The sequence below is a fragment of the Silene latifolia genome, chromosome 5, assembly GCF_048544455.1.
Source record: "Silene latifolia isolate original U9 population chromosome 5, ASM4854445v1, whole genome shotgun sequence".
Lineage (NCBI taxonomy): Eukaryota > Viridiplantae > Streptophyta > Magnoliopsida > Caryophyllales > Caryophyllaceae > Silene > Silene latifolia.
In genome coordinates, this window is record NC_133530.1 from 22,255,716 (window position 1) to 22,283,578 (window position 27,863).

Below are 27,863 nucleotides of genomic sequence, written 5' to 3' on the forward strand. Positions count from 1 at the left end.
ATTTATCTTTTAAAATTTATTTTATATGAAATAGAATAGTGTTAAGTGGTCTAATTAATACGTTAATCATTTATGATTCATAATTTAAAAAAAATTCTTGGGTACACCGAGTGTATAAAGTTATCGTACACCCTAATCAATTATTAACCTTTGTTCATATTCTACCTAGATTTTGCTTTATTATTTATGGAAGGTGTGACTAATTCTAATATTCTTATTGGGTAGGGTGTACGATGACGTGTTACACCTGGTGTACCTAATATTCAGTGTGTGCTACTCTCGTTCCGGCTGTGGTCCAAACCAAATGGTTCGATTCGGTCTATTTTTCCGGTCCTTACCTAAATTTGCTCACCCCTAATCACATATATCCTTCTATAATTTCATTTTCCCACTAACACCCTTTCTTTCTTGAAAAAAAAATTAACAACTAGTCATAACTCTTGGATAGGTTTTAAGAAAATAATATTTTTTTTTCAAATCAGTCGTCTTGACGAAATCTTTTATTTGAAAAAAAAATACATTGTTTTTCGGAACTCGTATTCAGGAGTTATGAATCAAAACTATACAACGGAATAAACTTTGACGATAAAAAGTAATGGTTACAACTTCCGAAAAAAGTAGCTCTTTTTTCATACACTTTCCTTACAATATCTTTGATTTAGAAACATATATACCAAATTACCAATTTATAAATCTGACAAAATTGACCGGCCCGAATAACCCGAGTCGTACCCAAAGTGAGGATCCAGGTCTGACTCAAAACCCGAATTGACCCCTTACCATTCAACCCAACCTAAATGTTTATTATCGCAAAATGGTAGTAAATTTGTAAAAATAAATAATTTTGAGGACAATTTGACGAAGAATAAAATACAATGACACTACTGATGTTTATTTTTTTTTGTTGAATTTTGTTTTTCGATTAAATAAAGTTCAAATATTTGTGAATTTTTTTCTATAAAAAAGGAATATTTATCATCATGAATATAAATATTCATAAAAAAACATAATAAAATATCCATAAAAAAACAGAATAAAATATATAACTGATTTCTTTTTCTCTTACATTTCTTATTGCAAGAAAACGTGGCAACGTATATTCCATGCATTCCTTATCCGGAGCACTTTATTTACGCTTAATGACAAAATATATATATATGGTGCACTTTGTTTATGTACGAGTGTAGGGCTATCCCCTCTTTAATATTTAGCTCATCAATCTAAATTATTGTACGACGTTGTAAATGTCCATTCACAGCAGTGTCAGTTGCTTTCGAAGCATTCAATAATTGTACCATATTTGATATAAAAACCTAAAGGAAAATATTGGTAATCTCACTGTATTTTTTTTAAAGCAAATTGTCATCGAAATTATTGTTTTTTAATCAATTCATTATTGAGTTATTTTACACGAATACTCAAAAATATAAGTGGCCTTCTTATAATAATCTTAACTTCGTATAAAACGTACTATTAACTCTATGTTCTCATAATACACCTAGTGACTGGTTACCTATACATGAGGTCACACTTACGTAAATAAACACAACCGAACTCAAATTGATAACGAATCCATAAAAAACATAATAAAATATATAACTGTTTTTTTTTCTCTTACATTTTTTATTGCAAGAAAACGTGGCAACGTGCATTCCATGCATTCCTTATCCGGAGCACTTTGTTTACGTTTAATGACAATATATATATATAAGCTCATCAATCGAAATTATTGTACGACGTTGTAAATGTCCATTCACAGCAGTGCCAGTTGCTTTCGAAGCATTCAATAGTTGTACCCATATTTGATATAAAAAAATTAAAGGAAAATATTTGTAATCTCACTGTATTTTCTTTTAAAGCAAATTATCATCGAAATTATTGTTTTTTAACCAATTCATTATTGAGTTATTTTACAAGAATACTCAAAATTATAAGTGGCCTTCTTATAATAATCTTAACTTCGTTTAACCTCATAATAAAACGTACTATTTAACTTTATGTTCTCATAATACACCTAGTGACTAGTTACCTATACATGAGGTCACATTTATGTAAATAAACCCAACCGAACTCAAATTGATAACGAATCCATAAAAAAACATAATAAAATGTATAACTGTTTTTTTTTCTTTTACATTTTTTATTGCAAGAAAATGCGGCAACGTGCATTCCATGCATTCCTTATCCGGAGCACTTTGTTTACATACGAGTGTAGGGATATCCCCTCTTTGATATTTAGCTCATCAATCGAAATTATTGTACATCGTTGTAAGTCCATTCATAGCAGTGTCAGTTGCTATAAAAGTACACAAATTCTCATTATAGACGGACACTATCCGTCTATACGTATAGACGGATACTATTTCCCCTCACAAAATACCCATTTGCAATAAAGTGGGAAGCACATGGGATGTGCCCCACCTTGTCTCCCTATCCATTTTATTAGAGGTCTTTACCCGTCTGTTCGCCCACACGTCTATATCAAGACCCATTGATAAAAGTAATAGTATTAAGAAAACTGGTTATTGAAATTAAGTGTCTTTCTTTACCTATAAAAGTAATAGTATTACCATCGGTGTCTTTCTGTACTAAGAAATTTACATTCAGTTTCTCCTTTGTATTTCCTTTCTTATCTTAGCTTGGTAGTACGGGTTATTGAAGTCGGATCCTGTATTTTCGAGATCTTTAATGAATGAACTTGCTAAGAAAACTTCCAATTTCGTGGTTGTTTTAGCTGCGACATTGTTACCATGGTCATTCTTTCCGGTAACCATCATTTTGACCTTGGACCCATGGAGTCTCCGAACATGACTTAACTTACAGGGGACCTGTCGACTTGAATAAAAACTTTTTAGGTTAGATCAATTAGTCATTGCCTATAAATGACTTGTGCTCAATTTGATCCATACCCAAGACAAAATTGTTCAGCAATTTCAGAAATATAAGGTGGGTGGGTCAATTAAGTTGGGTCAAATTTTGTTTCAAAAAAAAAACGTAGTTGCTCTTTCATGGACGGGTTTTACTTAATCATGGACATTTTTCCATATTTTTTCCATTCATTACCCTTTTCATAAAAAAAGAGAACTAAAAATTCTCTCTTTTTTTTTCTCCACTCATCAAATAAGCCAATATTGGATTTTGTTGGACAAATTACATGAATTATTGTTTCTACTCAATTAAATGTATGTGTGTTGAAGTGTGAATTTGGATAATCTAATTCCGTGTAATTCTTCGATTTGATTACAATTTACTTCAATTTTGATAATTTTAGTTTAGCGGCACTAGTATTTTGCAATTTCTTCGATTTGTTTACAATTTTTTTCAATTGTGATAAATTTAGTTTCATGATAGTAGTATTTTGCGATTAGAACTTTGTCTATTTGAATTTATTGTACAATTTATTGGATTTGTTTACAATTTTTTCTTCAATTTTGATAATTTTAGTATCGACGTGGCGGTGATGAGTGGGGGAAAAGGCGGATCTTGACAAGTCTAGGCGGGTGGGGGTAGGGGTGGTGGCTGGGTTGTGGGCTGGTGGGAGCATGGGGGGTGTTGGTTAGGGAATTAGGGGATGGAGGGAGTAACTTGAAATTGAATGGATGTGTGTTGAAGTGGGAAGGGTAAATTAGTCATCTATGTCCATGAAAGAGTAAAACCCGTCCATGAATGAGCACCACCCAAAAAAAAAAGTTGGGTCAAATTTAAGAAGAGTTTACGCAATTAACTTGTTCTATACTCTTTATTAAATTTGACCAACATTATCGATAATTTATATTATCGATAATTTGACCAACATTATCGATAATCACCTAATCGATAATGTTACTTTTAACCGGAAGAAAGAAAGGAAAACAAGAAACTAGACCTTGCAATGGGTCAATTAAGAGTTGGGTTTAGATTGGTCAATTCGGAGCGACCCATTTCAATTTGCAACAAAACGGATTGGTAAAGACTATTTTGGATCGGGTCATTTTTTAGGTGTGTTAATTATCAAATTCTTGAGGTATAGTGGTCAGTTTGCAACAATATATATTCGGGTCGGCACATATAGCTTCGGGCCAACTTATGTTATCGGTCATGCTTAGGTCTAGACCTGGCAAATCGGGTCAACGGGTCGGGGTCGGGCCAAAGCGGGTCGGGTCATTTCGGGTTACTAAAATATTCGGGTTAGGTCGGGTTCGGTCATTTCGAGTTTACGGGTCTATTTCGGGTTTGTTGGTCGGGTTGTTTCGGGTCAAGCGGATCGGGTCATTTCGGGTTGGGTCATTTTCGGGTCAATGATTAAGAAGGAAAAAGGCATTTTAAGTCTTTTGGGGCCAATTAAAGTTATGTTTTGTTGGTCATTTTCGGGTTGGGTAGTTTCGGGTCGGGTTATCTCGAGTCGGGTTAATACGTGTCTATGAAAGCTCCGGTCATTTTCGGGTCGGGTCGGGTTAATTCCGATTTCGGGTGCCATTCAGGTGCGGCAGTTCGGGGCAATTCCGAGTCTCGGGTCAAGCTTTCGGGCTGGGTTGATTTTGCCAGGTCTACTTAGGTCCTCCGCTCGAGTATCAACCACTTACAAGTTAAATGTCGGGTTACTCGGGTCGGGTCATTCAATCTTCAAGGACCAATATTTTTCCCAACCTTGCAAACACTCCCCCAGTTCAATCCAATTTCATACTAAAACCTTGTTCATCCCCAATTTGTTCAACAATGTCTATAAGTTGGAAGATTTAAAGTGTACTGTATAAATTCTTCACTATAACCTTGCTCATCCCCAATTTGTTTGCCCTAATTAATTTTGACGATTGTTAACATGCTCAGATTCATACCCGGTAATCTTCTTCATTTCTACCCTTTTCGATTTCATTCCAATTTTGTTCGCTATCGATTTTATCATGTTGTTGACGATCCCCAATTATTTCTGGATTCTGTTAGAGAAAAATGTCGATTAGGGTTTACTAAAATTGATATTCCTGTTTCGATATTTCATCAATTGGATTCTCTTCGTCCTCGCCCGTCTATTATCGTCTTCAATCAGCTGTTTACTGCCATGTCCAAGATTAAACCCTACCCCCCGTATTCTACTGTCATTACCCTCTTTAATCACCTTCAACTTTCCGGTCACCGTCCCGATATGCTTTCCATGGTATTCTAGTTTAAGTGTTATTGCTCATTGGGCCGTCTTGATTTTGCCTTCTCTCTTCTGGGTAAGAACCTTAAGCTTGGATATCCACCTAATATTGTCGTTATCACTACTTTACTCAATGGACTAATTGATTCTGAAAAGTTGGACCAAGCTGTTAAATTTATTAGATAAAACCGTCAAGCTTGGCATACAACCCTCCCTTGTTACTTACGGTTCTATGTTCAGAGGTCTTTGCCAATCTGGCGACAATGCTGGTGCTCTACGCTTGCTTCAGAATATGGAATGTAGAGCCCCTTTTAAACCTAATGTTGTTATTTATAGCACCATCATTGATAGTCTTTGTAAAGACCGCTTGTTACCTCAAGCACTTAGTCTTTTCAAGGTGATGATAGCCAAGAACATTTTACCCGACGTCGTCACATACAGTACCTTAATTCGAGGACTTTGTAGTTTAGGGCATTGGGATGATGCTAAGACATTGTTGACTGAGATGTTGGACAGCAACATTGCTCCTGACAATGAAACCTACAACACCTTAGTGGACATGTACTGTAAAGATGGAAAGGTCAATGAAGCAAGGGCTATTTTTGAATTTATGACAGAGAGAGGTGTGCACCCTGACATTGTTACTTACAATGCTTTGTTGGATGGGTACTGTTTGCGCGGCGAGATGAAGGAGGCAGAAAAGCTCCTTGATATTATGGTGAAAAATGGTGTTATACCTAATGTTGTGACTTTCAACAGCTTAATCAATGGACATTGCAAGTCTAAGAAGGTTGACAAAGCTTTGGAGATGCTCCAAGACATGCATCTTAAAGGAACACATATAACCCCTAATGTCTTTACCTACAGCACCATCATAAGTGCCTTGTGCAAGGGTGAGAGACTCCAGCTTGCAATCCAACTTTTTAGAGAGATGCAAGATCGAGGGGTGGCACCCAATGTGTTTACTTACAATGCATTGCTTGACGGCTTTTTAAGAAATGACCAAATTGATACAGCGATCTCTTTACGTAAGGAGATGGAAAATAATGGAGTGGCCCCTACCATTGTTACATATAATACCATAATTAATGGCCTTTGTGAAGCTGGGCGACTAGTTGAAGCAAGACAGGTGTTCTCTACTCTTGTAGCCAAGCGATTGCGGCCAAATGCAGCTACCTATAATACTCAAATTAAAGTTTTATGTAGGCAGGGATTGTTAGGTGATGCAACCAAAATTTTAGAGGAGATGGCGGACAATGGAATTTCGCCAAACGAACGCACCTATAATACAATTATCAAAGGATTTCTAAATTCTAATGATATTGCCTTGGCTTTGGAACATCTTCGCATTATGAGGAACCAAAAATTTGCTGTTGATGCCAACACTGCCTCTTTATTTCTCCACTTGCTCACTGCTCATGATGTTAGTGATAAAGACAAAGCCTTGCTTCAAAAGTATTTTCTCGAGTATGATGGTATGTGCCTCTTTGCTGTTTTTATAATGCATTAATGGCTATGACTGATGCGTTACACCATATTCCTTCTCTTGTGCTTCTAAACTTATCTTTAGCTGTCAAATTATTTGTGCATTGAAGTTCTGATGACAAAATTGTGAGCAACAATTGGTAAAGTTATACTAAACATTTTACTCGTTTACTATTATCAGGGGAAGAAAAGAGAATGAAACAAGCACATTGTGATGGTAATTGAGAAGCTGTGTGATTGCCAAGAAAACATGGCTAAGCAAGTAAGATTATTGCGACAGTGTTAACACAAATCAATGGCTTAGTAAAGTAGTTGGGCCGCTGGGAGAAACCTGTGATCTGTTCTCTTTTCTTGTAGCAAAGTGGTTGCAGCAGTGTATAGAGTTAGCCGTAGATAGATACCTGTATTAATGATAAAAAGCTTTGAGAGAGAGCTCTACTAAGGGATGCAAGTCGTAACAGAAGTATCCAAGAAAACAGAAAACATTATATTTGCTCCGAATGATCACATCTTCTGTATGACCATCAGTTGATTTCTTAATGCTAATGAAATGAGAAAGGCTTCACAATGTTTGTAATTGTCTTGAACAATAAATGCTTTGCAGCTGGTGATCACACTACTAGATAAACTCATATTGTAAGAGATATAGACAAAGCTTTCCTGCAGTTTTGAGAGAAATGACATGGGGCTGTATGGTCCAGTTCGGATTTCGTAATATTTTTTTGGTGAAATAAATTATTCATGCTTCTGACTCTTGTAGCTTCTTAATGTTTCTTTCAGTTGATTACAGCGAACACCTTTTCCTCATTCTATCATACCCGCAAAATGTTTGTTTCGATATCCATTAACTGTGATGATGGGAAAGGTGTGAGGTGTAAACTTTTTAGCATACATAGATTGCAGAATGCAAAAGATCCATTCATGATTTGGAAGACGTATTCTATTTGTATGTTGGTTTCCTGTGTAGTCTAGTTTAAGATGTCCATGTTTTCAACATTTCTTCTGTTTATGGTGGCAAATGTGTCACCGACATGGATTTTCTTTTCACCTGGGATGATCAAGCAGACTGTTTATGAAATAAGTCTCATGTTAATTGTTGTTATTTCCCCTTTCTACTAATTTTTGACATTTTTTGCCAATGTTTACTGGTTTTGGCGGTATGCTTTTAGCAAACAGTATTTTCTAAAGTAATTTTAGATGATCTAGGCTCCTAGAGAGCTTTGGTGGATTTGCTTTCTTTGCTGATCATTATAGGCAGACAAGAGAATGATTTTGTCAGTTTGATGGGACTATTGCAGGCTGGCTCACAATCAACTGTGCAATAGTGTGGTAAGCATGTATCACAATTTATTGAGCCTTTGATGTACAATAGCTGCGAGTATGTACGTGTAGTTGGAGAATGTAATACGAAGTGTGGTATCACAACTCTTTTCCTACATGTACTCTCTTTAACTAATCATGGTTTTGTAGTTGTATGTACTTTCAGTCTTTCAGATATCAGGATGTATTCTAACATTGAAAAAAGTACTGTGATACTGATGATTGGCCGCACCATGATTTAGTATAATACAGTAATACTCATTTTTGGTTCCGGAGTATTTCAAACTTTATGCTATATGTCCTTCACCTCATCTCAGTTTTCAGAAAACTGTGTTGATTCAGGGACTATATTAGTTCATTAGTTTTGGTACTGTAATATCATCTCATCTTCAATAAGTTAGATGATGTTTGGATGAGTTCTTTGAACTATTGTATTGTTCTATAGCTTTATATTTGAGACATTATTGTATACGATTCTCTTTCTGTGCCAGGGCTCCTGGGTACTGTAGCATTTGGTTTCTTCAATTTCCATCTTTTCATAGCAGTTGGAACAAATTCAAATAGCAGTTGTTCACAGCATCCTGATTAATTAACATGCTCAGGCAAGTTCTTTCCACTATCCTCTTAGTTGCAGATTTGCAGGTCAATGGAGAGGTCATCCTTTATTTGGTTATTTGTTTTGTACTCTCTCCGTCCCAATCGTTTGTTTACCTTTGATTAAAATATCCCTCACAAAAAATAAAAAAGACAAACAAATGACTGGGACGGAGGGAGTAGTTGATTTATCACATCTACATACGACCACAGAGCAAAATCAGGGCCAAGATGTAGTATATATTACTTCTGCTCATCATATTACCTCACGTGCCCGTGTCACCGAAACTCGAGTCTAACACTTGGACGTGGGTTTGACACTTAAATACTTCATTTTATTCCCCAAAAAAATGTTTTTTTTTGTTTTTCTGAGTACCCAAGTTTAGCATTTGGAAATATTAACCTATACTTCTAACCAAGCTTCGGTAACACTATATAATATGGTCGGAAAAGCTAGATGGGACGAAGTAGTCTATTAGACGCTTAGACACATTAGTTAAATCTCATTATATGATCTTGCAAAAGTGGGTTATATGATCTTGCTATGGTAAGATCTTTAGTATTCCACTGTAGTGCCTTGTTTCCTGTAATATTTCCGGACTCGAAATTTATACTTCCTCCGTTCCATTGAATTGTTTACGTTTGCTTTTTGGGCACTATTTATAAGTGAGAAGAATCTTTAATACAACTTCTAATGTATAACATAAAATATAGTCATGTGAAATCTTGTTTAAATTGTCTTACCGAGTACATTATGAATATCAAATTTTTATAATTTTTAATAATATGTAACTAAAGATATGAACAAAAGAAAACAAGTATTGGCATACGTGCATAAAGCAAACGTAAACTATCATATGGAACGGAGGAAGTATAAATTAATTTGGCCTAGGAGGCTTAACCAGTAGTCTACAAATGCACTGGTATCTGCGGTCTCTTGTTTTATGCATGTAAACAAATATTATTCGTACGCTGAACATGTGTGATACTTCGTAAGGCGTGGAGCAGTGGAGCCGTGCTAATAAACAAATAATCTGATAAAAGAAATTCAGGTAATAAAATAAGGGTAATGATTAATGAATATGGGAATGCTTGTTTGTTTATTAAGCAGGGTTACACGCCTTACAAAGCACGGCACATGTCCGGTTGTACGAAAAATGTTTGTTTGCATTATACTCAATCCGAATCATTTGTTTACTTTTATTAAAATTCTCGTCACAAAGAATAAAAAGGAAAACTAATGATTCGGACAAAGGAAGTAAAATATTGAGTAGGAGACAACAGACAGTTGTCTGAGTCATAATTTGACCATTAGTCAAGGATCCTAGGACATATATTCTGTAAACGATTCTAATAGATATATTACAGGCAAAAAGGCACCAAAGCTAAATATTTAAGATCTTAACAGAGCAAAGAGAGTATTAAGAGCAGTGACTAAACACAAAAATGGCAGAGAGTATCCTGTTCAACATTGTTGAGAGAGTATTGGTATCCTTGGGACAACATGCTTTTCAGGAAGTCGTATCCAGTTGGGGTGCACAGCGTGACTTAGAGAAGCTTGAAGGTACCATAAGGTTCATTCGAGCTCGTGTTCATGATGCTGAAAAGCGTCATGAACAGGAGAGCATTGAAGTGATCAAAGAGTGGATTGGGAGACTGAGGCAGGTGCTTTACCGTGCTGATGATTTGTGTGATGAGGTCTACACCATTAACTGCAGCGAACAGCGAGCGGATAGAGCCAAACTGGCTCACAAGGTACGATTTGCATTCTCTTGCTCTTACCCTTTTGGCTTTAATAGAAAAATTGCTCAAGAGATCAAGTCAATTAGGGAAGAACTTGATGGCCTTAAGTCGGAAATGGATGGCTTGAACTTAAGAGTATGTCTTGCAGATCAAGGGCCAATTAGCCGTTTGGTAGTTGAAAGGGAAACGATCTCTTTTGTTCAAGCAGACAGTGTCATTGGTAGGGATAGTGATAAAAACAACATCCTGGATATGCTTTTTGATCCCAAGTATGTGGAAGATAGTGTTACTGTGATACCCATAGTGGGTTTTGGTGGTTTAGGGAAAACGACTCTTGCTCAATTGGTTTTTAATGATGAAAGGGTTAAAAAACATTTTGATGTTGCTAAATGGGCTTGTGTACCTGAAATAAATGATCATAATGAAGTTTTAGGAAAAATTCTGAGCGCCTTGATTGATAGGGGTTGTCAGGGTCTTTCAAGGGAGCAAATTCAGTCACAAATTAGAGCAGCAGTAAAGGAAAAGAAGTTTCTGCTTGTGTTGGATGATGTATGGGATGAAAGTCGTGATAGGTGGTTGGATCTTTTAAGCTTGTTGCGATGTGGTAATCGTGGAAGTAAAATAATTGTGACTACACGATCTGGTGTGGTTGCAACTATTGTAGGCACAGTTCCTGAAGCTTACAAATTGGGACTTCTAACACAAGAAGAGTCCTGGAATCTGTTCAAAATATTAGCATTGAAAAATGGACAAGAGGAGAGTAACCCAACTTTGGCTCAAATTGGTAAAGAGATTGTGAGAAATTGCGGAAATGTTCCCTTGGCTATCAGGGTTGTTGGAAGCCTTCTGTACTCAAAACACACTGAGAAAGAATGGGAACTATTTAGAGATGCTCAACTCTCTAAGGCAAAGCTCATAGATCTCAATAATATCATGCCTGTGCTGAAGCTAAGCTATGATTACTTGCCATCAGCATTAAAACGGTGCTTTGCTTATTGTTCATTGTTCCCTAAGGACTACGAGTTTGAGAATTCTGAACTTGTTCGTCTATGGATGGCTCAAGGATATGTTGAGCCATTTGAGGAAAGTCTTGGTATGGAGGCTGTCGGGGATCAATACTTTCTTGAGTTGCTAAGGAGGAATTTTTTCCAGGATGTTAAGGAATACGATACTGCTGACGTTATCCGCTGCAAAATGCATGACTTAGTCCATGATTTGGCTCAGCATGTAGCTGGTGAAGAGTGCATTGCAGTGGATGGGTCAAAAGCACAGTTTACTAATAGACTTGTGCATGTCAATTTTTGTGCAGGAGAGAAGTTAACCAAAGCCCCTCGATCCTTGCTTGCTGCTAGAAATTTGCGGTCTTTGCTGTTCAAAAGGTATAATATAACAGCATCAGCATTTGAAGAATTGGTTTTCAGGTTAAGGTCCTTGCGTGCTCTGGATAGCCGTAACATTGAGACAGTGCCGGGTTCAATAGGGAGATTAAGACATTTAAGGTACCTTAATTTCTCACAAAGCCCTATCAAATTTCTTCCTGGTGGCATCACAAGGTTAGATAATCTGATAACACTAAATGTAGATCACTGTAGAGACCTTAAAGAGTTGCCTAGAGGTTTTACTGAATTGGTGAACCTCAGACACCTTGGAATTCGAGAATGCCCTTTCACTGATTTACCTCCGAATTTTGGAAGAATGAAATCTCTGCGAGAGCTGAATAGATTTATAATTGGCCAGAACAACGGTTTAGACACCCTGGGTGACTTAAATCTCAGGGGTAGATTGGGAATTGAATGCCGTATATGGCGTACAAATGCTGTGATAGAAGCTCAGGCTGCCAATTTAAAATTAAAGAAACAGTTAACCTCTGTCTCATTCTGTTTCAAGTATCAAGGGGACCAACCAGCAGTTGCTACTCAAGATGAGGAGTTGTTGTTGGAGTCCTTGCATTTACCACCAAGTCTAAAAGACTTGCATTTTTCAGGACTCCGAGGAAATGGTTTTCCTTGCCGGATGTTATCTGAAATGCGTAAACTTGTCAAAATCTATATCCAACGGTGTGATCATTGTCAAGCTCTGCCAATCTTTAGCCGGCTTCCTCTTCTGAAGTATCTTAGTTTTGAAGGGCTTAAAGCTTTGGAATATGTAGACGTTGATGATGTTAGGGTCAGTAATGAAGCCTATTTTCCGGCCTTGGAATCTTTAACGTTAAACTTTATGGGAGAACTGAAGAGTTGGTCAAAATTGGATCAAGCCGACAGTCTCCAACTAGAGCAGTGCTATGTCTTCCCTCGGCTTACAGGACTTCAGATATTTTGCTGCCGCAAGTTAATGACATTGCCATTTATGCCACAGCTTGAGTCACTGATTGTGTGGAATATCCATGGAGAACTACTGAAGTCCATTCTAACATCACCGTCCTCATCTTCATCAACTCCAAAATTAAGATATTTGCACATTGAATCTATTGAACCAAAATTAAGCTTGAACTTGAGATATCAATACGTGATCAAGGAACTTGTTTTAAAGGATTGTGGCAGCCTTAAAAACATTTCTGATGGGATTCAGTGCCTCTCTACCCTTGAAGAATTGAGAATCTACAACTGCGAAGATTTAGATTCATGGGATGAGACTGATGGCGTAAGCGCTTGGGAAGGTCTAAAGAGCCTCCAGACCTTGCAATTATCGGACATTTCTAAGCTGGAGTTACTCCCTCATGGGATTGGTTGGTTAAGTACACTTAAGCATTTATCTATTACAGGTCTCCCAAATTTGACAGAGCTTACCCAACAAATCAATGGCCTCTCCCAGCTTAAAAGTCTTGCAATTGTTTGCTGCCCGATATTAACATCACTTCCGGCGTCTTTGCATGGTCTCACATCTCTACAAGAGCTTACGATAATTGACTGCCCGAAATTGATTTCACTTTCAGAGTCATTGCGTGGTGTTACATCTCTACAGAAACTTAAGATAATCGACTGCCCGGACCTGCAGAAAAGATGTCAGCAGCCAGATGGCCAAGATTGGCCTCTTATTCAACACATTCCTACTGTTTCATTTCAGTTATATCCATAGTATAGCACTGATGATAGCAAGTATGCATCTCTCTTTACCCTTTTTTCGTTGAAGTGTAATCTTAGTGTTTTATCGATAGCTCTTGAGTCTTGACTCTTATTCCCAAGGTCGACATTACAAATTTTGCCCTAATGCTTGTACTTTTGTTTACAAGATCATTCTGTAAATTATTCGCGAATTGACTTGAAATGGTTTGCTTATTTTTGGATTTACATGACCTGGTAAGGTGTTGACTGAGTATTACTCTGCAGCAGTGCCGCCTGCAGCCCTGCAGGTATGCATCTCTCACACCGCCTCTCCCTAATTTTGGGTCTCCGTTACATCACTTATGGTTTCTCAATCCAAACGAGCCATAAGTTTTATTAACCTCGTTATATATCATTTACAATATAAGTTACAAGTTCCACCGAACTAGCAAGCTCAAATTGGGACCGCTAATGGTTATATACAGTATACTAGCTGCTATTTGCCAAACCGAATCCAAGTGGAAGAGGCGGAATACTCTGTTCATGTCTGAAGAAGTTATCAGGATCAACTTCCGTCTTAACCTTCACCAATCTGTGAAAATTACCTTTGAAATACTTGTATCCCCAAACACTTGCTTCCTCAAAGCTTGTATCAACCCTATCATTCATTCCCAAATCAAAGTCCCTATAATTGCCATATGCAGTTCTTGGATTCTTAGAAACGTAAGGTGTCATGAACGCGTACATCTTCCTTATCCATTCCATATGCGTTTCTTCTTCGCTTGATTCACCATATTCCCATGAAGTATAGTATTGAACCATGTATATTGTACCATTTCTATGGGGGAAAGGAAGGGCAGATTCGGAAATTCTGCTCATTTTTCCTCCATAAGGAGTAACCCTAATGACAGCATCAGTACCTTTCTTTAACTTTTCCCACATCTGTTTAATTGCAGTTTCCGGAATTGGGTCTCTCACAAAGTCGGATTTTGCCTTCATATATCCGGTGATTACTAACTTCCGTTCAAGTAGAACTTCAGTAGAAGTCTCAATTGGGTAGCCAGACAAGCACAACACTGACTGAATCCACGACACATCCCGACAATCATTCCTAAGCAAACCCAATTCAGGAAAACTCGTTCCCATTTTTTCAAGAAGCTCATCGGGTTTTCCAAGGAAAAACCCTTCATAAGTTATGCTCGGATTTGGAGATGACACCATAGTAGCTTTGATCATAAGGTTCTCGTCTAGCTTATCCGCTACATGTTGCCATGTGTTGTACAGACTAGCATCCTGATCATTTTTTATGGATTTTTCGACTGAGAAATATGTCGCAATCTCCGGTACTGGAACCAATTTGACTTTCCAAGCTAAAATGATCCCAAAACTTCCACCTCCACCTCCTCTAATCGCCCAAAACAAGTCTTCCCCCATGGTTTCCCGGTCTAAAACCCGACCATTGGCATCAACTATTCGAGCATCTAACACATTATCGGCACCAAGACCGTATTTTCTCAACATTCCACCATACGCGCCACCTGTAATAAGCCCACCAATGCCTACACTTGTAACCATTCCACCCGGAAAGCCATGAACTTTGCTCTTCTCTGCTATTTTATAGTAAAACTCACCAATAGTCAAACCCGAGTCAACCCAAGCACTTTCACTTTCTACATCAATACTTACTGAACGAAGATTTACAAGGTCGACAATGATAAACGGATATTCAATTCTAGATGCATACGACACACCCTCATAGTCGTGGCCTCCACTCCGAATTCTGAGGTGAATACCAATCTGTTTTGCGCATATAACTGCTGCCTGAACATGGGAATACTCTACTGGTCTGAAGATAATCAACGGTTTCTGAACTGAAGGTAAAAGATACCTAAAGTTTACAACCGTTGAGCTTAGAACCGAAGAATACAAGTCATTTTTCGGAGTGAAGATTGTTTCAGACAAAGGGATAGAATTGTTGGTGTTGAGATTGAGACAGTGGATAAAACTTTGTTCAAGAGATTTCGATGCTGAAATTCCTGCAAATAAAGATGATTGCAGGATGATGAAGATGAACACAGCAAAAGCTCTTGGATAACTCATAGCGATTCGTGTCGGTTTTGAGCTTAGAGTTTGGATCATTGAAACAAAGTTAAATGGATGAGATTTTAAATTATTATTGCAGTCCAATTATTCATTTCTAGTTATTATTATCTGGTAGGGACGTTTAATGACTTATTAGCCTGGCTGGCAGTCTGGCACCATTGAAGTCTTAGTGAGCAGGTAATGGATGACCTGATGACGGATTTTTTTTTTTTTTTTTTTTTTTTTTTTTTTTTTGCGGAAAAGTAGTCCAAGAACGACGATATAAAGTAGAAAAACCTTAAGTTGTGACGGTTTTATTATCGTAAAAGACCATAAATCCATCTCTATCACTTTGGCTTTTGACTTAAACGCCTTGACGAGTAAAAACAGAAACGCTTGCACCTACTATATACTTGATGATTATGCCCCTTTAGTATCGGTGAAAAAAGGGAGAATGAAAGAAGAGTACTAGTAGCGGAACTAAAGGGGTCGATTTGGAAAGTATAACTCGAAGTTGACACATGTGATGTACCAAATATCTTTGTCCTTGAAGTCGCGCAAATGTTTGGTCCAGGTGGTCTGTTTTGCGGCGGGTTATAAATTGTGATGGAAGAAATGTGATTATTTTATGATAAAATAGGGATTCTTATTTATTAGATCATGGTTATATTTTATCATAAAATGGTCACATTGCGGAGAATTTTGGTCACTTTGTGGCTGCTGCTTACCTATGTGCTTATGTCAACAGGTCACTAAAACAACATCCTCATTTCTTTGCTTTTTCTAACTACAATCACCACACTAATCAAGACAAATGTAAGCATAACTTGCTTGGACTCCAAGCATGTGCTTTTTTAAGACACTATATATATAAGTACAATACAGTAGTACATCACTCCACACATGATAAACTAATAACTAAACTTAATAGTTAATATCATTAAAGATTAAGCCAATCTCCATTAGCCATCTTCATTGAAAAAAAAAGGCATGGAAAATCATGTCGAAAAAGTCCAAAAGGCGCATAACGCGCATGTTCTCATCCTCCCATACCCGTCACAAGGCCACATTAACCCAATGGTTCAATTCTCCAAACGATTAGCCTACAAAGGTATAAAGCCGACATTAGTCACAACAGTTTACCTTTCTAAATCAATGCACACCACCATTATCCCATCCAGTTACGGCCCACAAATAAAAATAAGGACCATCTCGGATGGGTATGATGAGGGCGGTAAGGCCCAAGCCGGGTCCTCGGACGCCTATTTGGCCACCCTATGGGATGTGGGTCCAAGGAACCTAAGTGGGCTGATTAAGAAGTTGGATGAGGAAGGGGATCCGGTTAAGGCGGTTATATATGATGGGTTTTTTCCATGGGCCTTGGATGTGGCAAAAGAGTTTGGGCTTGCTGGTGTTTGTTTTCTGACCCAATCCTGTGCAGTGAATAGTGTGTACTACCATGTTCAACGTGGACTGATCCAGTTACCGCTATCCGGGCCTATTAAGTTACCCGGTGTTCCGGAGCTCCAACCGTGTGATACCCCGTCTTTCGTGTACAAATACGGGTCTCACCCATTTTGGTTTAATGCGGTAGTGGGACAATTTTCAAATATTGATCAAGCTGATTGGGTGCTCACTAACATCTTCTATGATATGGAAAAAGAGGTATTTAATTTTGTTTACGAATTTTGAATTTCTATAATTTATCTTTTTATCGTAATAAAATAATTACTGAAGAAATGGAAATCGATTATTGTAGTATACAACATTTTGTGAGTCATGTAAGCTTTTTATTTTATTTTGTCGAACCATGCATGTCAATGTCATATTGTCATATAGACCGGTACACTATTAGACCATGAACGTTGTCCTAATACATACTTCGTACTTTGTACATTTAATCAGACCTTTATTTGGAGTAAAAACATAATGTTACTATAATATAAATTAAATCAGACGATTCAAACATGCGACCTATTATCCACAAAATCGCGTAAATTGTAGAATTTGAATTTCTCCCAATTTACTAACTAAAATTGCATATGATACATTGTGAAATTTCAGGCAGTTGATTGGATGGCAAAATCATGGAGAATAAGAACAATAGGACCAACAATCCCATCATATTACCTAGACAAAACACTACCAAATGACCAAGACTACACCCACCATCTATTCAAACCAAACACATCCTTATGCAAAACCTGGCTCGACACCAAACCACCAGGCTCGGTCATCTACGTGTCATTCGGAAGCGCATCAGAACCGCCACAAGAACAATATGAGGAGCTAGCATTAGGGCTCAAAAACAGCCAACACAACTTCCTATGGGTGGTCCGGGACTTAGAGCAACACAAACTACCAAAAGGGTTCATAGAGGAAGTCACTTCCTCAGGGTTGGGCCTAGTAGTGGGCTGGGCCTCTCAGTTGGAAATCCTAGCCCACGAGGCGACTGCGTGCTTTGTGACGCATTGTGGGTTTAACTCTGTCTTGGAGGTTATGAGTATAGGAGTGGCGGTGGTGGCAATGCCATTATGGACTGATCAAGGGACCAATGCTAAGTATTTGGAGGATGTGTGGGGGGTTGGGATTAGGGTTAAGGTCGATGCGACGGGTTTCGTTACGAGTGGAGAATTAGAGAGGTGTTTAAGGGATGTTATGGAAGGGAGTAACAGAGATGAGATAATGAAGAATGTTGTTAAGTGGAAGAAGTTGGCTAATGAAGCTGTTTGTCAAGGTGGTAGTTCTGATAGGAATATTGATGAATTTGTTGATTATGTATTGGGTAGACAATAATCGGTTCATTAGATTATACATTAGATGTAGTATATCTGGTTGTATAATTTTTGAGTTTTATAATAAAGTTTTCAATTTTTATTTTCAAGATTATGAGTTTTAGTATAGAATTTTTTTAGTCCATTTACTTAAATATTAAGCTAAAAAAAATATTGTTCAAAAAGTATACATATGAATTCAGTTAATTGAGTTTTGGTGTCAAAAATTAAAATATAACTTATAATTTTAAAAGCTCAGGAAAAAAATACACGTAAACTCAATTATTAAAAGGGGTACATCGTATGTGTATTCCTTTTTTCCGACAAAAATTAAATTTGTTTTTGATTAAGAAGGTAGCTAAACATCATTTGAAAAAGGAAAATAAAAAGAAAGAAGCTAGTGAAACATGTTTTACTTGTGACATGGTGTCTAATTAGTCGATTGTGAGAATTTAGAGGATATTGGATTAGTCATAATTCATAATAGTGAGTTTTTCAAAATTATTCAATCGGTCATTTGTTTACCTTTGATTTTGGCATAATTATTAAGTTGTTTACTTTTGATTTTGACATAATTATTAAGAAGGAGATCACTTATGGTTAGTTATTGGTGGATCATGATTGGTATGGATGATAAAATTACCCATAAAACACTTTATTAAATATAAAAAACTAAACAAATAAATAGACATCTCAAAATGGAAAAGATAAATAAATAACTGAAACGGATGAAGTATATGGCATATTTATACTCAAAGGCGTACTCCGTATTGTACCCAAAAAAAAAAGGCGTACTCCGTATTTTGTTTGTTGGGTTCTATCCAAGTGGCTTATTATTTGGGCTTCTATAGTTCTGGACTTCTGGTCCTTCTACTATACACATACACCAATTGGTGTGCAAGATCTTTTAGTTTGCACATAAGATTAGCCCATCAATAATAAAATTAATAAAATTACTTTCAATTATTTAAAATACTATTTTTATTTTAATAATCTAATATTTTAAATTGACAAAATCGTATTTTTGAATATATTAGTATAGTATATAAAACATCGAATTCTAGAAAAAAAAAAAAGAATTTAAGAGTATCAATATATTAAAGTCTTGCCGACTGAGTTTTGAACTTTTCTATCTCTAGCCTTGACTTGCACTATAAAACAGTCTTATAAAATGATAAATAATTGTTCATGTATACTCCCTCCATACCAGATCAATGATAACACTTAGTTAATACGGTCGTATCACACCAATGATAACATTCCTTATTTGGTCCACAACATTGTCAAGTTATCCTTATACCCATTTGATATTTACACAAAATGTCATTACATACCCCACCTAACAACCCACAATTACATAACCCACCTATTTTTTCTTCTTACCCCTGCTTCTACCCTCTTTTCTTAAAAACTCCATTTTTTACCATGTTATCATTGGTCTGGTATGAAGAGAGTATATTTGTTCAGATAATTTTCTGTTATCCGTGGTGAAGCAAAATTTACATTTAGAAAATACAACATATTTCAACAAGCGTCCCTAATAACCCTTTCGCTTCACTACTAGACTTAGGTCATATTCTTTTAGATTTAATTTCAATTCTTATAAGTTCAGTTCAGTTTTATATTGCTTATAACTGTTATAAGTTCAGTTTAGGTCCATTCAACTCAATTCAAAGCAATTCATTTTAACTAGTTTCAGTCCAAAAGAACAAGACCTTAATAATGTCCCCAAAATTATTATTTTTATTGGTGACAAGGGAACCCGCAGCCGCTATCTTCGGTGTACACTGGTTAAAAACCCTTAAGTATACGTGATAGCCTGTAAACCACATATATCAGGTAAGTCACACATGCTCGAAATCCAGAAGACATGGACTCTAACAATAAATACTCCACAAAATTGCCTTTGATGAGGCGTGAACCTGAGTCTCTTAAAATTTCAACGAAATTCTAACTAATAGACTACACCCTTACGGATTTCGAGAATAAAGTTACACACGTCAACAATTTAAAAAACAGTCATCACGAAGTGGTGTGTGGACAGTGGACACACTCCATACCTCAGCTTTCTCATACACATTTTGAACACGTAAGAATAATTAAAATTCTGGACTGAATATATTCACTTAGGGGAAAAAATCACTGTTTATTTTCTCTATATATACGACTTTGCACCTTAAAAGCTTAATTAAATTGTTCATATAGTTGTCTCTAGAAACAACTTACAAGGTAACTTTCTAAGCTTTTATTTTTTTACGTGCATGAATTTCTGTTTTTATTATTTTTGTGTTTATGGTAATGGGTTCTTTTGATTTTGTTGGTCACGCTTAAGACCCATATAGGAAGAAGGGAAAAAATTGTCATTTCTCAAGTATTAAGCTTGTTTTATTGGCATCTTGTTCGAAATTTATTGGTACACTGTGTTAATTAGCTAATTATTCGAATTTGTTATGTGGTATTTCCTTTGATTATTGTTAAGATTGAGGTAATAACAAGTTGTTGCCTTTTGTCTAGATGACTAATTGATCATTGTTTGATCACACTTTCTTCTTTATATTCGTTTTAAAACTTAAAACGGTCAAATAGATAGATGAGACAAAATCATAACACCATCTATCTAAATGGGGTACAATTTGATTCGTTTAAGCTTAAGACGGAAAAACCAGCTTTAGTAGAGATCATCTATTGTTGACTAAGGTTTGTTTGGAAATCATGTCAATATGATTAACTATTTCACAGATTGATTTGTGTTATTGTTTTCCTGAACTTGTTGTTTTCCTCCCGTTACTTCTTCTGTCCAGTGAATAGTTTACCTTTGCTTTATTTATGAGTGGAAAATAAAGCAAATGTGAACTATTGATTAAAACGGAGTGATTAGTTTTTTTTTTTCTAAAGTTCGGAGGACGTGACTCGTGATAGTGGTACTAAAGATTTGTGTTTCGATCTTGTCCACGTCAAAATCAATTCCTCCCTTCCATTGAATTATTTACGTTTCCCAAAATTCTCCTCACCTATATTTTAAAAAAACGTATACAATTCAATGGAATAGAGGAAGTATATCTTAGTTTGAATCATTGTGTTAATCGATAAAATGTCTAAATATGTGATTGTAACTTGTAAGGCGACTAAAGACTGATCACAGTTTTGTCCAACTACAGCTCTTGTGCTCAATTAATCGATTTTTAGATCGTTCTCAAGTTCCTGCAAACCAAGTTACATGAGTGATTTCGAAATCCAAATCCCATCCGCACTTGACCCATTCTCTGAGGACCAGTCAGGGGCTCCTGGATCAAAGGAGTATGTCCATATTCGGATTCAGCAGAGAAACGGAAAGAAAAGCTTGACTACAGTGCAAGGTCTTAAGAAAGACTTTAGTTACGAGAAAATACTGAAGGACCTTAAGAAAGAGTTCTGCTGTAACGGCAATGTGGTTCAGGATAAAGAGCTAGGCAAGGTCATTCAACTCCAAGGCGATCAACGCAAGAAAGTCGCTAATTTCCTTGTCCAAGCTGGTCTTTCTAAAAAAGACCAGATCAAGATTCATGGTTTTTAAGCCCTTGGATGATCGTGCTCAGGCGATAATAAAAAGACTCGAGTTGTACTTGAGTTGATTTCATTTCATTTCTGGCTTTGTTTGTTTCATTCGGTGTTGTATCAGTTCATGCCCGGTTAACGGGCAATAATATGTTCTGTTTCGAGTCCGCGGCCTTTCTGGATTATAATAACGAACTTGTTTTTCGGTCTAATGCTTTATTTCTCCGAGTTCTCTTCAAATTAGTGGCGGAATGAGACTGTTTTTCATGCTAAAACATTAAACATAGAAATACAAAACCGGTTGGTTGAGTGAAGATCTGCACTGTATGCTGGATCGTTTTGCTGTTGTGCCATCTTCTACCACGACAGGGCTGGGCACCGGTCCAAAACCGGTTTGGAACCGGAATCGACAAAATTCATGGACCGGATTACAAAAATTGCAGCCCGGGATCGGACCGAAAAATTCCGCTCCAAGACCAGACCGGTTGGACCAGAATTGCCCAGTTTTTCAAATTCCGGTCCATTGGACCGGAATAAAAATACAATTTTAAGAAAAAAAAGTGCAAATAACAATAATTCCGGGAATTCCGGTCCAAAACGGTCCCGGACTGGACCGAAAACGGGAATCTTGGAAAATAGTGGACCAAACCGAAATTTTTAAATCCGGTTCCGGTCCACTAGATTCCGGTCCGGACAGGTCCATTTTTCCGGCTAAGTGAAGATCAGAAGTGAAGATTGCTAATCTGTTAAGAGTAGGCCGGATCTTGACCCGACTTGAACGCAAGTTAGAAGCTCAGCTAAATCAAGAATGAGCACTTTCCGCTTTGCTCAGGTAAGGAGTATAATCATTTCTTGCTCAGGTACAAGATTTTTCGATAGAAGAGTAAATAGTGCAAATGGAAAATTCAAGGTAGAAAAATGTATCAATTTTACAAATGAAAAGCTTCAGCTGGAGTATATTTTGAAAACAGTAAAAAAATCACTCAAAAATCTTACATCAACAAGAAAGAAACCCGAATTCAGGTCACAAGGGTGTGTATATGCACAAACTTTCTACACAACAAAAGCTCAACTCGTAAACAGTGTTCCTTGACCATTAACTTGTCGTAAATAGGATGAAATAATCATACAAAACCTAGGCAAACTAGCCAGAGTAGCTCAGTATAGCTACGACGTGCTCACTAGAACAGCTTGGCACCTGGATTCTGGGTACCGCTTCTCATCATAGCGACAAACTCATCGAAATTAATTCTTCCGTCCTGCAAATCGTTTCGATAGATGAGGTTGTGCAATTCAATAGTTAAGATAACAATTAACAATCAGAACGTCGAACTCGAACTGAAGCTTACATTGTCAGTGTCTACTTCTGCCAATATCTCCTTGATGCAATTCTCATCAGCAATTCCATATTCTCTCATGGCTGTTTCTAGCTCATCTGTCGTGATGAACCTGTAATTTATAACGAGAAAACTTGGTTAGGAAAGAAACATTCCGAAACAGCTCTCACCTTTTTCATTCCGCTGACACTCTACTTACACAAGAGCTTAGTTTCATCCCACTAACAAGTTACAAGTCTGACTTGCTATGACTCGGCTTTTTAGACACAAGGACTTCATCCAGAAATGAGGGCACATACTCGGGGATGCACTTTATAAACAGAAAATTATAGAGATTCCACACCCACATCGTCAAAAGCGTACAAATTGACTGTTATTTCCATCGAGAAACATTTATTCAAGAGTCAAGGCACAAGCTTAAAATCGTCAAAAGCGTACAAATTGACTCAACTTCATCCTATACTTTTGTCATCCGGGCCTCCCCTTCCTTTCTATCTCTACTTCAGAAAATGTTGGAAAGGAAAGGGGCGGGTACGGAATCCATACCCACGTCCTACACCGTTGTGACTTTTAAGTTATGAGCCAAAAAGTGAAGTGTGAGGCATTCACTGTTTCCATGTAGCGAGGACCTGCTGTGCCATTGTCAACGCAAAGTATTCAATAATATCCTATTAACATCCCCTTTCATGTGAAAGTGATCTATTCAACTATTCAAGTATCAAATGCAGAAAATCGATAGTAACACTTTTATGGGTATGATATTAGCACGGAAAAGAAAGAACGGAAGGCTATATGCAAGGATATAAACGACTCTTACCCACTGTTGTCTTTGTCAAAGTATTGGAATGCTTTGTAAAGCTGGTCATCTCTTTCAAGCCTGTATCTATGCATCGTGGCTGTTACGAACTCAATGTAATCGATCGATCCACTTCCATCTTGATCAGCCTGGAAATGTACACACAAATTAAATTGAAAATGGCTTCAACAATGACTAGCTTAGCTCAGGTGAAAGACAACACAAGAACAGAATTACTTACAGCTTCCATTAGCGCCTTCACTTCACTTTCTGGGACCTTCGATCCAAGACGAGCCAATCCCTCCTTCAATTCTTCATAAGTGATTGTCCCGCTTCCATCCGTGTCCATATTTTCAAACATCTGTTTCAGCCCTTGGATTTCATCTTCAGGAAGACTTTCAGCAATCACCTATTCCCAAAAAACAAACAACAGTCCAAGCTCATTCATTCATTTGAACACATCAACATCAGTGAGGATATCTCACAGAATTGATAGGTTTACGTACCTTAAGTGCAAGCTTCTTCAGCTTGTTCATAACTCGCAATTGCTTCATCCTAGTGAGAACAGCACCGTCTATTGGTTTGTCTGATGCTTCACCTTCTCTGAGCCATGGGTGCTCTGCATCATGGACAACATTCAGAACATAACATCTTGCAAAATCTAGAGTACACTACAACAAAAAAAGCTTCTACCATCCTTGTTTTTGGTAGTAAAGAGGGAAAGGGAGCCAGAAGGGCACTCTCATTATATCTCGTAAAGGTAACTTTGACAATTTTTGTTTTTGGTAGTAATGTGACGAGATTTGAACCCATGTCATGGGCAGTTTTGATGTTGACGAGATCTGAGCCCATGTCATGGGTACCATTTCACATGACTTTACCACATACACACTAGTTGACCTCTACGCTACACAATCAAAATTGCGAGCACACATACCAAGAACTTGAGCAGCTGTGATTCGCTTTTTGGGATCAGCAGTCAGCATCTTCCTCACAAGGTCCTTGGCACCACTTGAGATTGATGGCCAGGGTTTACTTTCAAAATCAATATGTCCTTGCAATATAGCATCGAATATCCCTTTCTCCGTTTCTAGGGATGAAGAAAACATTACACAAAACCAATTAGCATGAGAATGTAAGAATACAATTGCACAACCAATAAGATAACACATGTGAGAGAATAGTTACCAGCCCAAAAGGGAGGGACACCACTGAGAAGAATGTACAGCATGACTCCAGCACTCCAGATGTCTATCTCCTTGCCATACCTACGGCGTAATACCTCAGGAGCAACATAGTAAGCGCTCCCTACGATATCCCGATAGACTTTACCTGAAAGTTAGCAATGTATAAATGTCTTTAGTCAAACAATCCGAATTACTAATCACAATCCTCGTCTCAATGTGCAAAAAGTCAGCAAATTTGTAACTTTGTAAGCAAAACTGAGGAGTCTAGACATCATCCATGAAGTATCCCGACTTTGATTCAGTCTTCGACTTTCGTTGTAGAAAGACAAATAAGTATCTATTACCGTTTTGAACACATATATACGTAGCTATTTAAGATGATTTTTCATTGATTAACAAAATTGAAGGATTAGCTAAATTTAGTCAATGCATATAAATGGTGAAAAGACGAGTATTGCTGTTTTACAAGAATCTACGGCAACAAAAAGGGAGTCAACATTAAAAATGATAATACAGTAGTACATCCAGAAATGCTCAACATCAGCCAGTCTATGTTACCAGGAAAAATCATCTAATCATTGACTGCACACCTCAAACCAAGCATTTAACATAAAAACAGATGATCACTTATGAAGTGACCCCGCTGCAGCACTGGCAAGGGGTCAAATGTATGCAACATTTACATCTATGATCACTAAGAGGTGTCTCCGCAATAACAACGAATTAAATCACTCACATACTGAGAAAACGAAAGGGAACGAGTTTATTCCTCCTTTATAAAAATGAAAAGGCCAACACCAGAAGCTTAGAAGAGTGAAAAATAAAATGGGTAAAAACAAGCAGATCCAGAAATGCTCAGCATCCACTGATCTATCTAACCATAAATGACCATCTAATCATGAAAAATGTGCTAATCCTGAAGTCAACGCACAAGTAATGAACATAAGGAAGATAGATTCAGAAATGCTCAACATTAATTGATCTATCCAATTCAAACATCCATCTAATCAGCATCCAACATAACACAATGACCAATAACACATAAGAATCACCTCGACTCAGGTCGATTCAGGAGGGTCAAATGTACGCAACCTTAATCATCATCATCCAATACAACACAAATAACCAATAAAGCATAAAAAGCACCTCGACCTAAGGTCGATTCATCAGGGGTCAAATGTACGCAGCCTTAACCCAAACAAAGATACGATACGAAACAAAACAAAAACAAAATGGATCATAAGAGTACTACCTCCTTCAATAAAAACAGAAAGACCAAAATCAGTAGCTTTCAAAGTAGCATTCTCATCTTTACTACTCAACAAGAAATTCTCAGGTTTCAAATCCCTATGCATAACACCCATAAAATGACAAACATGAACAACATTAACAATCTGTCTTAGTATTGTTGCAGCAGCTTTTTCACTGTAATGCCCTTTAGCAATAATCCTATCAAACAATTCTCCACCAGCACACAACTCCATAACCAAATTGACAGATGTTCTATCCTCATAAGCTCCCTTAAATTCAACAATATTAGGTTGACCACTCATATGCTGCATGATTTGAATCTCTCTTCTCATATCCTCTTTATCAGCTTTTGTCACCAATTTTTTCTTAGAAATTGACTTACAGGCTAATTGTTGACCAGTATTTTTATCAGTACAAAGATAAGTAACACCAAATTGACCTCTACCCAATTCTTTACCCAATGTGTAAAACATTTTTACATCTTCAAATGGTTTGCCTAGGATTGTGTTTGGGTCGGTTTTCGCAGCGGGTTTTGTTGGTGTTGGAACTCTTACTGGTGGTTGTGATGGTGGTGCTACTGGTCTTTCTTGTGGTTGTGGTTGCGGATGTTGTTGGTTTGGCTTTGGTGGTGGTGGTTGTTGGTAATGGTCTGCTCCACCATTTGCTGGTTTATATCCATTTTGTTCTGGTTCTGATGTTGCTTTGCTTTTGCTTGCACAAATACCCATTATTCTGTCAAAAAAGTCAACTTTTTGATGATTTTGGACAGTAATAAGCAAATTCAAGAAAAACCCAGATGATAAATTTCACAGAAAACTGAAAAAAAATGGAAAGATCACAACTTTATATGATTCAAGCAAAACCCAGATGAAAAATTAGAGAAAAATGATGGCTTTTGGAGTAAAGATCACAACTTTATATGATTTTTTAAGATAAGGGTGCAAAACCCAGATGGTAAATTAGAGGGGGAAATTGAAAAAAGTGGAAGATTTGAGGTGGTAGATCAAGGAGTTGAAGGGAGAGGAAAGAGGGGAAAGGGGGGAAAAATCAGCTGAAACATGTGCTGAGAATAATGGATGAAGTTATTGATGAATAAATGAGTGTTTTTTTTAAAAAAAAAAGAAAAAAAGAAAAGAAAAGGAGAATTGGTAAGAAAGAGTAAGTCTTGGTTGTCAAGTTGTTGGTAGAGTGGTAGACTAGTAGTAGTAGATGACAAAGTTTTGTGCAAATGGGTACAAATCCAGGCCGGCTAATTGAGAAAAAAACTAGGATTATGTGATTTGGTTTAGAGAACGTCATGTTCTTTTGGACTCATATTTACTAAATTGAACTGAATTTATTGAAACTGAACTAAATTTATAGGAGTTGAACTAAACTTATAGGAATTGAATTGAACTTATAAGAACTGAACTGAACTTTTGAACTAAATGTCTAAACTCATATGAGTTGAACTTATAAAAGTCGAACTGAACTTATAAAAATTTTACGCTTTATATATATATATATAATTATATATATATATATATATATATATATATATATATATATATATATATATATATATATATATATTAATTTTTCTTACAATTACTACAATACATTA

General features: G+C 36.9%; 6 protein-coding genes across 6 annotated transcripts; 4 read left to right on the forward strand and 2 right to left on the reverse strand.

Annotated features, from left to right (window-relative positions):
* The first annotated feature begins 4,600 nt into the window (after positions 1–4,600).
* LOC141657049 (uncharacterized) lies at positions 4,601–7,318 on the forward strand. Its single transcript, XM_074464164.1, has 2 exons — positions 4,601–6,591; positions 6,783–7,318. Exons 1-2 carry the CDS (start codon positions 5,349–5,351, stop codon positions 6,824–6,826), a joined length of 1,287 nt encoding a protein of 428 aa, XP_074320265.1. The 5' UTR covers positions 4,601–5,348; the 3' UTR covers positions 6,827–7,318.
* Positions 7,319–9,943: 2,625 nt separating this feature from the next.
* On the forward strand, positions 9,944–13,668 carry LOC141657052 (putative disease resistance protein RGA3). The gene has a single exon (XM_074464166.1). It carries the CDS (start codon positions 9,962–9,964, stop codon positions 13,331–13,333), a length of 3,372 nt encoding a protein of 1,123 aa, XP_074320267.1. The 5' UTR covers positions 9,944–9,961; the 3' UTR covers positions 13,334–13,668.
* Positions 13,669–13,671: 3 nt separating this feature from the next.
* LOC141657053 (monolignol oxidoreductase AtBBE-like 15) lies at positions 13,672–15,550 on the reverse strand. Its single transcript, XM_074464167.1, has one exon. The coding sequence runs from the start codon at positions 15,436–15,438 to the stop codon at positions 13,789–13,791; it is 1,650 nt and encodes a 549-aa protein (XP_074320268.1). The 5' UTR covers positions 15,439–15,550; the 3' UTR covers positions 13,672–13,788.
* A 725-nt stretch (positions 15,551–16,275) lies between these two features.
* Positions 16,276–18,262, forward strand: LOC141655989 (UDP-glycosyltransferase 74G1-like). Its single transcript, XM_074462963.1, has 2 exons — positions 16,276–17,046; positions 17,446–18,262. The coding sequence occupies exons 1-2, from the start codon at positions 16,372–16,374 to the stop codon at positions 18,175–18,177; spliced, it is 1,407 nt and encodes a 468-aa protein (XP_074319064.1). The 5' UTR covers positions 16,276–16,371; the 3' UTR covers positions 18,178–18,262.
* A 2,338-nt stretch (positions 18,263–20,600) lies between these two features.
* On the forward strand, positions 20,601–21,901 carry LOC141655990 (protein translation factor SUI1 homolog). Its single transcript, XM_074462965.1, has one exon. The coding sequence runs from the start codon at positions 21,373–21,375 to the stop codon at positions 21,706–21,708; it is 336 nt and encodes a 111-aa protein (XP_074319066.1). The 5' UTR covers positions 20,601–21,372; the 3' UTR covers positions 21,709–21,901.
* A 738-nt stretch (positions 21,902–22,639) lies between these two features.
* On the reverse strand, positions 22,640–27,453 carry LOC141657054 (calcium-dependent protein kinase 33-like). Its single transcript, XM_074464168.1, has 8 exons — positions 26,262–27,453; positions 25,011–25,154; positions 24,760–24,912; positions 24,329–24,441; positions 24,064–24,231; positions 23,844–23,971; positions 23,039–23,138; positions 22,640–22,948 (listed from the first exon to the last, which is right to left on the reverse strand). Exons 1-8 carry the CDS (start codon positions 26,986–26,988, stop codon positions 22,871–22,873), a joined length of 1,611 nt encoding a protein of 536 aa, XP_074320269.1. The 5' UTR covers positions 26,989–27,453; the 3' UTR covers positions 22,640–22,870.
* Between the last annotated feature and the right edge of the window lie 410 nt (positions 27,454–27,863).

What these genes read in the sequence shown, in the direction of transcription:
- LOC141657049 (XM_074464164.1), top strand. Translation starts at nt 5,349, where the DNA reads ATGTTCAGAGGTCTTTGCCAATCTGGCGACAATGCTGGTGCTCTACGC. An exon ending in GTATTTTCTCGAGTATGATG is followed by an intron (nt 6,592 to 6,782) that starts GTATGTGCCTCT and finishes TACTATTATCAG; the next exon opens with GGGAAGAAAAGAGAATGAAA.
- LOC141657052 (XM_074464166.1), top strand. Translation starts at nt 9,962, where the DNA reads ATGGCAGAGAGTATCCTGTTCAACATTGTTGAGAGAGTATTGGTATCC.
- LOC141657053 (XM_074464167.1), bottom strand. Translation starts at nt 15,438, where the DNA reads ATGATCCAAACTCTAAGCTCAAAACCGACACGAATCGCTATGAGTTAT.
- LOC141655989 (XM_074462963.1), top strand. Translation starts at nt 16,372, where the DNA reads ATGGAAAATCATGTCGAAAAAGTCCAAAAGGCGCATAACGCGCATGTT. An exon ending in TCTATGATATGGAAAAAGAG is followed by an intron (nt 17,047 to 17,445) that starts GTATTTAATTTT and finishes GTGAAATTTCAG; the next exon opens with GCAGTTGATTGGATGGCAAA.
- LOC141655990 (XM_074462965.1), top strand. Translation starts at nt 21,373, where the DNA reads ATGAGTGATTTCGAAATCCAAATCCCATCCGCACTTGACCCATTCTCT.
- LOC141657054 (XM_074464168.1), bottom strand. Translation starts at nt 26,988, where the DNA reads ATGGGTATTTGTGCAAGCAAAAGCAAAGCAACATCAGAACCAGAACAA. An exon ending in TGTCCCTCCCTTTTGGGCTG is followed by an intron (nt 24,913 to 25,010) that starts GTAACTATTCTC and finishes CTTCATCCCTAG; the next exon opens with AAACGGAGAAAGGGATATTC. An exon ending in TGAAGGCGCTAATGGAAGCT is followed by an intron (nt 23,972 to 24,063) that starts GTAAGTAATTCT and finishes GTACATTTCCAG; the next exon opens with GCTGATCAAGATGGAAGTGG.